Source organism: Ascaphus truei, chromosome 3 (assembly GCF_040206685.1).
Source record: "Ascaphus truei isolate aAscTru1 chromosome 3, aAscTru1.hap1, whole genome shotgun sequence".
Lineage (NCBI taxonomy): Eukaryota > Metazoa > Chordata > Amphibia > Anura > Ascaphidae > Ascaphus > Ascaphus truei.
In genome coordinates, this window is record NC_134485.1 from 378455442 (window position 1) to 378466451 (window position 11010).

The window sequence follows — 11010 nt, forward strand, 5'->3', positions numbered from 1 at the left end:
TATATTTTCCTTTTCTTGGAGCATAAGATTGCATTTGAGATCTGTGTAGTTTCAGTACCTGCAATTTGTTCATTCACTCTCTCTTATTAACAGGAAATGTATTTTGCATATGACAAGGGAAACTTTAAACACCCACTAGAAAGGGGGAAATCACACCCTGCCAACTTGCTGGAAAGGAAAAAGAAGTTACAAATACATTTGGCTAATTAGGTGATGTAATTATTATTATTATTATTAGATTTTACCTAGAAAGATCCAGGATAACCTAAAAAAATTTGGGGGGGAAAAATAAATATAAAAATATAAATATATTCGTCAGCATATAACTAAACAGAAGGAAAGATGTGGGTGTATGTCTGTGTATATGTATAATTTAATTTGTGCCCATTTATTACAGGGCATATATAGCTAAACTTTTTGTGTGTAAAAATCCTGGGACAAACTGAGCTTTTGTTTCCAAGTTGTAGTGGGGGCTGCACTGTATGTCCTGACTCCAGGCTGGGCATTTCCTTTCTGTACCAAGGAGCTATAGTAGCGTGGTTAGGGCGGGTCCAGGGGCGTGTCGGTTCTGTACCTGTATATAACTAACCGGTGAGTAAGAGGTAAGAGCAAGCTCAGCCGCACACAGGAAACTCTGACAACTAACTAGGCAGCGGGGAATTCTGATGTGCGAGACTTAAGGTCCCAGAACAGAGAGGGGAGAGCTAGCCTGGTGGATCTTGGCTGGGGCAAAGGTGACCAGCCCAGGAAAGGACAATCTCCCAGTGCAAGTAATGAGATAGGGATAGTCCCCTTGCAACCCGACTAGAGAGCGCTACGATTCGACCCTCACTACACACAATCCTCGGTAGGTATGTACTCTTGATTTGCTAGCCATTGGGATTCCATGTTTTAAAGGAGACTGGAGATCGATGTTGGATTTTATTTTATTTTTCTTGTTGTTGTCTTTTGACTCTAATGTGTGGAAGTAATGTGGTAAGGCATGCATGAATAATGTACATGCTACAGAATACATAGTGTACATAACAAGGTGATGAATCATTTAATAAGGGTTATAAACACGTTTTTTCATTGTTTATTTTGAACAAAACAGACGTACTCACGACTAAGATATGAATAGATGAGGAATAGCATATTTTTGACGTTATACAGTAATTCAGATAGTTACAGCACATTTCATTAGAAAGAGGTATAAGAAATAGACAGAAGAGAGGACAGACGTGTAAATATATTTTCGCTCCTGTTAAACTATCATCTTTCTTTTACAACATGGACTCAAAGCAGGTATTATTTCAACTATTTGTTGCCATTTACTTGACTACAGTGTTCTTCAAATTAGTTTTAACATAGTATGGTTCTTACAATATGCTGTGTTTCATGCAACATAGTCACTATATATTCATGAGAAACAAACTGTCTGCTTGTAGAATTACATGTTGCTGGCTAATATGTACTGTAGCTGTTTTACAATGTGAAAATGTATTTGGTAGTTGGCTTATTGTTATTAAGTGATGTATTCTTATTCATATACAATGTGACCTCTTAAAATGTTGATAGTTAAATTAATTGTGAACACCCATCAGCAGAGGTTTTTTTTAATTTATTTATTTTTTAAAGGAAATGCAATTATCTCAGTGACTGACAGGAAAACACTATTGAAGTTCATGCTGTCAGAGTACACACACCTGACACACCTGAAAATGTAGTTTTTTTTTTTGGTGTACTGAATGAAAACAAGCTTTGGCCATCTCTTTTTATGCTAAGCAAAATCCATAAGACACCAATGATGTTCTGAGTGAGTTTTGACAAGTAGATAAAAACTAGAAACAATATGGGAAAGACTGTGTAGCACACACTTAGTGCGTGTTTCAACAAGGCTTAAAAGAAGTAATTGTTAAGATGAAGGTGGATGCTAAGACACACCTCGATAACTATGGCATAATAATTCATATAAAGAGGTTCAGTGGAAACGTTTCAACCTACTTACTCAGATCTGATGGAATAGCCCATCCCTGCCACGGGAATTAGCATTTTGCAGTTTGGGATTAAGTCTCTGATCTTTTGGGAAGAAGATTTCTGGTCGGTATCATCGCCATATTAGGAAGGCAAAAAAATACTAAGGAACCAAGAAGAATCCTCAATCCTAGAATAATTGTAGCTATGCTCCTAGATTTAGAGTTGTGTCTCTGATAGGACATCTGTGCTTTACTCTTCCTCTCTATCTGACCTCCTAGTACAGTACATTTTTTTTGTATCCGTACCATTTCTATGGTATAAACCTGCATCTACCTGTCTCTCCACAACCACACTAAAACTCAGCTATCTCCTGCCATGTGTGGCACTAGCTAAACATGCCTAAAACGGCATGTGTACTATTGTGTCAACCTGTGTACATATTAACTAACATGTTTAGTATATCAAGGTGCTCCACTCTTCCACCTACCACCCCAAAACCGTGATTGTAATTTTCTCACCCTCAATAAGTTCCTAAACAGTTTATGCTTCTTTTATATAAAAACATGGAGATGTCTCTCATATTTACATCAAATATACGTTATCCAAACCAGAGTCAGGAAAGAATAAGAAGCACATCGCAAATAAGTGAGCAAAATGTGTGTTATGGTAAATATACAAACAAGCAACATTTCAGATTCTTAAAGCAGGGCATCCCTGATGAAGCTCCTGCTTTAGGGACCGAAACAGTGTTTATTTTTTTATATTTGCCTTCGTGCACTTTTTGCTCACTTATTTGCGATGTGCTGCTTCTTCTTTATTCCTGACTTTGGTTTGGGTAACGCATATTTGTGTATAATTTGTATGTTGCATTTTGCCCCACTATGCCCCACTAGGCACACTATCTTGTGTGCCTACTGTGTGTGTATATGTATATGTATATGTATATGTATATATATATATATATATATATATATATATATATATAATTATATACGCAAAAATGTTTTAACGTACTTTTGGTTTATATTTAATTACCCACAACCAAGCCTTTCCCAGAATTTGCTTTTTTAACTTCAGGGTTTGCACCCATACAGATGCCAGAAGTTTCTTTAACAGTTGTATTTCTGTGTGGAAGCCTGTTTATTATATATAACATGTGAAGCATAGTGGTCTCAAAAGCAGTTGTGATGGCTTGCATTGGACCAGAATAAACATTACTTATGGATGATGGTGTCCCTAAAGCCGACGTACGTACGTATCTAGGAAAACAAGGGGAGAGAGCGTACCACATAGCGTAAATCTGGATAAAATGTATTAGAAATAAATAAATGCTCGAGATAGGCACACGCACAAGGGTGGCAGGTAAATGCGCATTTGGAGATAGAATCTCACAGTGAAGGAATGGACGGAAGGTTTGGTGTTATCGGCAATGAGCACCAGGAATCACTCACATCCCTGCAGCCGTAGACTAAGACTGCGTCCCCGCTAGCGCTGAGCGGGCGGCGCTTGCCGCTTTTACTTACACTATCTATATATGTAAGTCCCAGCTCACGCGGTGCGCGGGCACACACGCTCACCCACGCCTGGCGCTGGGTAAACCAAAAAAAATTACTTTCGAGCGCGCTCAATTTGCCCGCAATGCTCCCGCTTCCGAAATAGTGAGGACACCCGGCGCGCATGCTTGGAGAGCTGGTGACGTCACTGCTCTCAAGCATGAGCGCGGTCAGCATCAGCGGGGCCGCAGCCTAAAGGTCCTGTATGTAGCGAACAGTCCCGGACATGAGTGGCGGTTGACACCGAACCTTCCGAGCATTTCTTCACGGGGAGATTTTATCTCCAAATGCGCATTTACCTGCCACCCTTGTGTGTGTGCCTATCTCGAGGCTTTTTAAATTTTGTATCTAATAAATGTTGTCCAGATTTATGCTATGTGTGGTACGTGCTTTCTCTCCCCTTGTTTTCATAGATACCCCTTGGATGTGGTTCATCACTGTTGAGAGCTGCGTAACTATCACTACAACCAAGATATCTTTCACTTCATCCCTGATTTTGGACACTTCACTTCACAAGGACATTTCCAGGACACTGTTTCACTCTTTTTTTATCTTGATTTGATTCACTTCTATGTCGCGCACTCTTCACGTTACTTAGGCCGTGCTTATAGTGCCGGCGACGGCGATGCGAATTCGCTCAAAAACAAAAGCATTGCCGCCACGTGCGCTTATAGTGCATGTGACGGCGATAAGCGACGGCGCCGTTCAAAAACCCGCCGCCGGCAAAATTTGATTTTTCAAGGGCCGTCGCGTCACGTGACGGCCCTTTAACAAATCAAATGGCGGGAATCCCGCGATGCTGCTGACCGGCGAAACATAACTTTTTGCCGGTGGCGACGGCGACGGCGAAACGATGGGTGATGTCGGCGGCACTATAGGCAAAGCCTTAAGGTTGTATTATACCCACTTTTTTATTAACAGTTGTCACTTGGCATATACTCCATTTATGATAGCACGTTACATATGGTTACACTTCACCCCACAACCCGCTCTCAGTGGATACATTCTATTAGTGCAAGTGACGTGTGTGTGTGTGTGTGTGTGTGTGTGTGTGTGTAAACACGTTCACTGAATTAGTATTCCATGTGTCACCACCCCATATAAATATATCTTGTTGCGTAAATGTTAAATTATAGCCTTGCAGCCTCCTCCCCTATTTAATTGTGTACAATTATATGCGCTTATCAAGAACTGTTGAGCTGCCATTTCATCCCTCCCAATTTTCTGCACCCATCTAGAATAAATTGCTCTTGAGTGGAGTAACCGGCCAATATTATTCAGTTGAGCTGTGTCATTTCCAGTCACCCATATTTACATCTGAATTAAGATCATATGGGGCAGTAATATTATTATTATTACACATATTCCCTTGTCTGCTTCTTATTTTTTTAATAGTTACTGTTTATATCATTTATTTTTCTTGCAGTTCAGGGTCAGTTACAAAACTTTTTCATGAACTGCTTTGCTGCCAGAGGGACTTGCGTTGTTAGTCCCTCAGGCACCAAAGAGGTTAGATGTTCGTTTTTTTTTCATACCAACTAAATACATTTAAATTTATTATCCTTACAAAATGTGAGAAAGTTAAGAACAACGGGGTGATGGTACATACTATTTATTTTAGCAGGAGAGTGAGTCACATTTTTAGACACTAATATCCAAAACAGAAATAATTTAAAGGGGCAAATTCCAACAGTGTGCTAAATATTAACAGCTGCAAACGTGTTATAGATTTACAGCTCCCTCTGGTGTTCTAACACAGCAACAATCTCACTTGACCTATGGACTTACCGAATAGCTGCATATCCCACATGACTGTTGGGGTTTCAAAGATTAATGTCTAGCCTTTTTTGGCTTCTAAATTAACGTATTCACTTGGACATTACTGGGTCTTCTGGATTTTGTGTGTGCACCACAATTCATACAATTTCACTAGTCCCAGGAACCGTGTACTGTGATTTATGAGAATTACTACTGAGCAAAAGTGGTTAAACTGTGCCACATTTTTCTTATATATATATATATATATATATATGGTTTTCTTTGTATGCACCTTAACCCTGGCTGTGCTCAAAGCTGTGACCATGCAGCAAGTTTAAGCCTATAGGGAACCATGTTAAAAATGTTTTTTGAAGCATTTTTTGATCTCCTGTATGTTTTGGAGGCCGATGTATTTTGATGGATCAACATATCATTTATAAATAGAAAATTTCTTATTTAAAAGTAACAAAAAGGCTACTTCATCTTGTGAATAAACGTTTGTGATGTGCTAAAATCATCTTCTGTACCTAATTATCTACATAGTCACATGAGGTTGAAAAAAGATAGATGTCTATCAAGTTCAACATATTCTAAATTTAGATGATAGATACTTATCCTATATATGTATTTACAGAATATTACATGTTTGATTTGTTGGTTCAAATACAAAGAGGTAACACCTATAACTGAAGCACTTAGTTCTGCATAGAGACCCCATATTAGGTGTCAGTCTGCAAAGAATGCAGTTCTAATAAATCTCAGTTGTTAAAGGTTATAATACTTTCCATATATAGAAAAAAATGCAATCCTGATATGCAAACAAGAGGTAAATCCCTTAAACGGAATTTAGATCAGATCTTATATGCATAACCTCTGTGACTGGATTTATTCATGTGTTACAATTACCCTAAGTAAACAAAATAGCATTAGGTCCCCGTTCTCCTCATCTTATATAACAACCCATTTTGCAGAGAAGAGGCAGACCACAAACTTACTTAGACATAAAGGCATTGGAGGTAAAGAGAAATATCACAGATCTGAAAAATTAATAGTTAACAAAGTTAGTATTCCCTGATGACAGTTTTGATTTTTATGGAGAAACGCCTTTGTTATTATTCTGTATCATGATCTATTTATTAGCTTTGTTCCCTGTAGATTTGTCCCTTTGATCATATGTAATGGCTCTTGCCTGATAACTTGTAAAACAGGTGACCTTCCTTTAGTGCTGCTGCATGTACTAGGACATGTTTATGGGTGTGTTTTTATATAGTTTCCATGTACAAAGACGGATCTTTTATACAGTAGCTGTGAGGTGCGGAGACACACCTAACACTGATCTCTTCCATATAAAAAGTAATAGTGTGTTCATTTGATGAACTTCCCTGCAACTTTTGTCTAATGTATTTTTTCATTCTGTCTTCCAGAAGACCCGACCAAATAACATGGATTGGGGAACTCTCTATGAGGTAATCGGAGGAGTCAACAGACATTCCACAAGCATTGGGAAGATATGGCTCTCTGTCCTCTTCATTTTCCGCATTATGATCCTCGTTGTGGCTGCAGAGAGTGTCTGGGGGGATGAACAATCTGATTTCACCTGCAACACTTTGCAACCTGGGTGCAAGAATGTCTGCTATGACCACCACTTCCCAGTCTCTCACATCAGGCTCTGGTGCCTACAGCTCATTTTTGTCTCCACACCTGCTCTTCTGGTGGCTATGCATGTGGCCTACCAAAAACATGAAGAGAAAAAGCAAATGAAGAAGAAGGGGAATTGTGATGAGAAGGACTTGGAAGAGTTAAAACAACGGAAAGTCAGAATAGTAGGAACCTTGTGGTGGACCTACACAACCAGTATCTTGTTCAGAGTCCTGTTTGAAGCTGCCTTTATGTATCTGTTCTACTTCTTGTATGCAGGTTTCCACATGCAACGCCTTGTAAAATGTGATAATTGGCCATGTCCTAATGTTGTTGACTGTTTCATTTCCAGGCCCACTGAAAAGACAGTGTTTACTATTTTCATGGTCATCGTGTCTGGTATCTGCATGGTTCTGAATGTGGCAGAATTGTGTTTTCTGATTATACACGCTTCCCTTAGAAGATCAAGGAAAAATTCCAAGAAGCTTTCTAATCACACATCTGGCAAGGAAGAGAAGCAGAATATGTTAAATGAACAAAAGGAACAGTGATCTTGAAAATTAGTTGGTATTTGTAATTATTTGCAGATTATTTTTTTTTGTACCTTAGCTGCCATTCACCAAACTGGAATATCCACGGGGAAAAAAAAGATTTCATATTGCATTATGCCAATTCTGTGCATTGAACAGATCTGGATGAATTGGATCCAAAATAATGCGTTAAGCCAACATGTTATTTAAATGAAAGAAGACTGATTTCTGTCAGTTCTTCCTTACCCAACCCATGACAATAATGAGAAGAAAAAAAAAAGGAGGTGCTTAAAAAAGGTGAATAAGTCCACAACGTGGACAATTTATAGCCTAGAAGTATTTGAGGAATCCTAAGATAATGTTATACGTTTCAATTGACCAAGAGAGACCATAGTATTTTATGATGTTATTTTTTTGTGTTATTTATGTTTTGCCTTAAACACTGGTTACAAAAAATATTTTTTTGTAGGATAATTGTATATGTAAATATTTAAACCAATAGCAGGTCTATTTTGTAACGTGGGTAATATTTTAATGAAACACTGCCACTTTTATTAAATATGGATCCAAGGCGTCTTGTGAATTAGAGGTTGTGTTCAATGACCAGTAAGACATGAAGAGGAATCTAAGAGATATTAGGTCAAATCAAAATGCCTTATTGCTTGGCTATTTTAAGAAGCAGCCTTTCACTGCCACTTAGGAGTCGTAAGTAGGAGTTTTAGTGTCAAGAAGTTTCACCCTAAAAAAACACCACTTAGCCAAAAATAATGTGTATCATGTTTTTTAAACATCTGCCATTTTGCCTTAACATTTTTTTTTACGAAATATTTTTTAACACACATGTGCCTGTATTATTACCCACTCATATAAAATGGCCGTTTTTTAAGGACATCAGATCAGCAAGGAAAGGGTTTTGAAGAAACAAGACTGACCTTCTCCTTGGAACTGCACCTACTGTATATGAATTATCCAATGAATCGAACTGAAGGACAAAGCATTGAGCTAAACTTGATGGGAATGGTTTATGATTTCATTACTAAACGTGTGTAAAAGTAACCTTGCTTTGCTAGCAAGCAACAGTAGAGATCTTCAATATGACTGCAAAACTGCCTTTAAGTTTATGACCTGTTGAAAGAACAAAGATGTATGCAATGCTTTATCTATAGACTTCAAACTTTACATTCAAAGTGATGTGTTCTTGGCTGTATTGGTTGGGGTTTTTGGGGATGGGGGGGTGGGAGGGGAGAGGGAATGGGGGAAAAGAGGTATTTAAAATGCTGCCTTCTACACCTGAATGTGTATATACCCTTAAGCCACATAAATGTTGGTTGCCTGTGAGTTTTTGCCAGGCAGGGGGTTTTATGCTTGCATTTTGGTTGTAAAGATAAAATGACTGCTTTTGTATTTGAGCGCCAGGCGAACAAATCATCTTCTAATGGTTTATTATGGATGTTTGAAGACAAGAAATGTGAGCAGTGGGGACATGTGACTCTCGTACTTATTTTTGGCGCTTGTCGTTGTTGGCAGTGCCGGTATGATTGTAAATATGATCCTGCTTAGCACATTTTCTAGATACATACAGTATAGCGAACTAAGTCAGCTGTATTCGCAGCAACAGGTCAGTAGGTGGAGCTCTGCATGTACAGAATTCCTGTCGATTTAAAATGACTTTTTTTTGTATGTTTTAATTTTAATAAATAATTCTTTTACTACCTTTGCTTTCTGTATGTTATTTGTGTAAGTGAGAAAATTTTAGAGGCAACAGATTCTAGTGCACATAGGCATTTTGTAGGTATTAAGTTGTTCTGTTCAAATTAACCGTGTGTGTGTGTAGTGCCGGATTACTGGCCGGGCACTTGCCGGGGTGCCGACCAAAGGAGTCGCCAAAACAAGAGGCCAGTGGGCTTTCATACCGTCGTGAGGTGCCCCGATGCATTGTAGTGCCTGCGGAGGGCAGTACTGTGCACCTGCTACGCTGCTGGGCGCCTCACGTATGGGAGAGAGCGTGACATGCGTGCGTGCACACACAGGAAATCTAGGTTGGCCGCCAGCAGGCAGGACACATTTTTACATTTCCCACGCACTGTGGGAAATGTTAAAATGTTTTGTGGTTTTTGGCTGGGTGTCGTGTGTGTGTGTGTGTGTGTGTGCGTGCGCTCGCTCACACATGGTAGCTACCACCGTGCGAGGTGCCCTGCAACTGGGGAGATTGAGGACATTTAAAGAAGGCGGCGAGGTGACCTGCAGCGATGGTGGCGATGTAACCTGCGGTGGTGAGTAGGGTGGCCAAATTGTGTCTGCCCGGAGCGCAATAAAGTCTCAGTCCGGCACTGTGTGTGTCTTTTTGTGTGTGTGTGTGTGTGTGTGTGTGTGTGTGTGTGTGTGGTGAGCACTGAAGATTCCATATATACTCACCTGGGTGCATAACGATATCTGGTACAAGGTGAAGAATGGTCAGCACTTACTGGACAGTTATCAAAGTACAATATTCTTTAATGAAGCAAAGATAAATGTTTCGGTTCACATTTGGGGCATTTGTTGATGTTTGCTTCAATAAAGAATTTGTAACTTTGCTAACTGTCCAGTAAGTGCTGACCATTCTTCAGTGTGTGTATAAAATATACATTGTGGGTGAGTGTCAGCAGGGCATCGCACGCAACAGTTGGGTATAAGGGGAGGTAAAGCGGTTTTAGAGATGTGGTACAGAATAGCAGAACAGGAACCAGCACACAAAATATATAACAAATAAAGTTCTTTATTAGTAGGGTGGACGTTTCGTCCCCAATCAGGATTTTTAGCAACATCAAACAGTGAGTTTTTGGTCAAAGGGCTTGATCTTGATCAAGGTCCAATTGGAGGCCGAAACATTGATCCTACGAATAAAGCACGCTATATATTTTTTTTGTGTGTGTAGAGAGAGAGAGAGAGAGAGGGAGAGAGAGAGAGCAAAGGACAGCACTCAAGGATAAATGGCAACAAAAAAACCTGTATTCAGATGGTAAAGCACAAACAAGATCAATGTTTCGGTCCTTGTAGGACCTTCCTCAGGGTTGTGCTGTAGGACCAAAACGTTGGTCTTGTTTTTGCTATACCATCTGAATACAGGTTTTTTTGTTGCCATTTATCCTTGAGTGCTGTCCTTTGTCTTCTCTTGCTAGGGATGACTGCTTTCTCTGTTTATTTCTACAGGACAGGCACCATACCATTTCACTTTGATGGGAGTGCCAGCTGCCCCTCTGTTCTAATATATATATGTGTGTGTGTGTGTGTGTGTGTGTGTGTGTGTGTGTGTGTGTGTGTATATGATACATTTACTGATATATTAAAATTATTAGAAATCTAGACCAAACAATTCTTTTCTATGACAGATTGTATTAAAATGCACTGATTCGCATTTTTGGAAGTGTTAAAGTTATAACAGTCTCTAAATGATGATTTTGTACTAGTTTTATATTAAGTAAGTTATGGTGGGTAAAAAAAAAGGTGACAAAAACCCTTCGCCGTTCAGCATACAGCAAATACAAATATCACTTGTACGCACTTTTATACGTCTCAGACAGGTCTGCAATCCTGCT

At 39.3% G+C, this 11010-nt stretch overlaps 1 protein-coding gene across 2 annotated transcripts; it reads left to right on the plus strand.

Annotated features, from left to right (window-relative positions):
* Nucleotides 1–601: 601 nt before the first annotated feature.
* On the plus strand, nucleotides 602–7783 carry GJB2 (gap junction protein beta 2). Of its 2 annotated transcripts, none has more exons than XM_075592297.1 (2): nucleotides 602–851; nucleotides 6692–7783. In XM_075592297.1, the coding sequence occupies exon 2, from the start codon at nucleotides 6710–6712 to the stop codon at nucleotides 7454–7456; it is 747 nt and encodes a 248-aa protein (XP_075448412.1). In that variant the 5' UTR covers nucleotides 602–851; nucleotides 6692–6709; the 3' UTR covers nucleotides 7457–7783. The 2 variants fall into 2 exon arrangements, with proteins under 2 accessions (XP_075448412.1, XP_075448413.1); XM_075592298.1 differs by having other exon boundaries at nucleotides 602–847.
* The last annotated feature ends 3227 nt before the right edge of the window (nucleotides 7784–11010 follow it).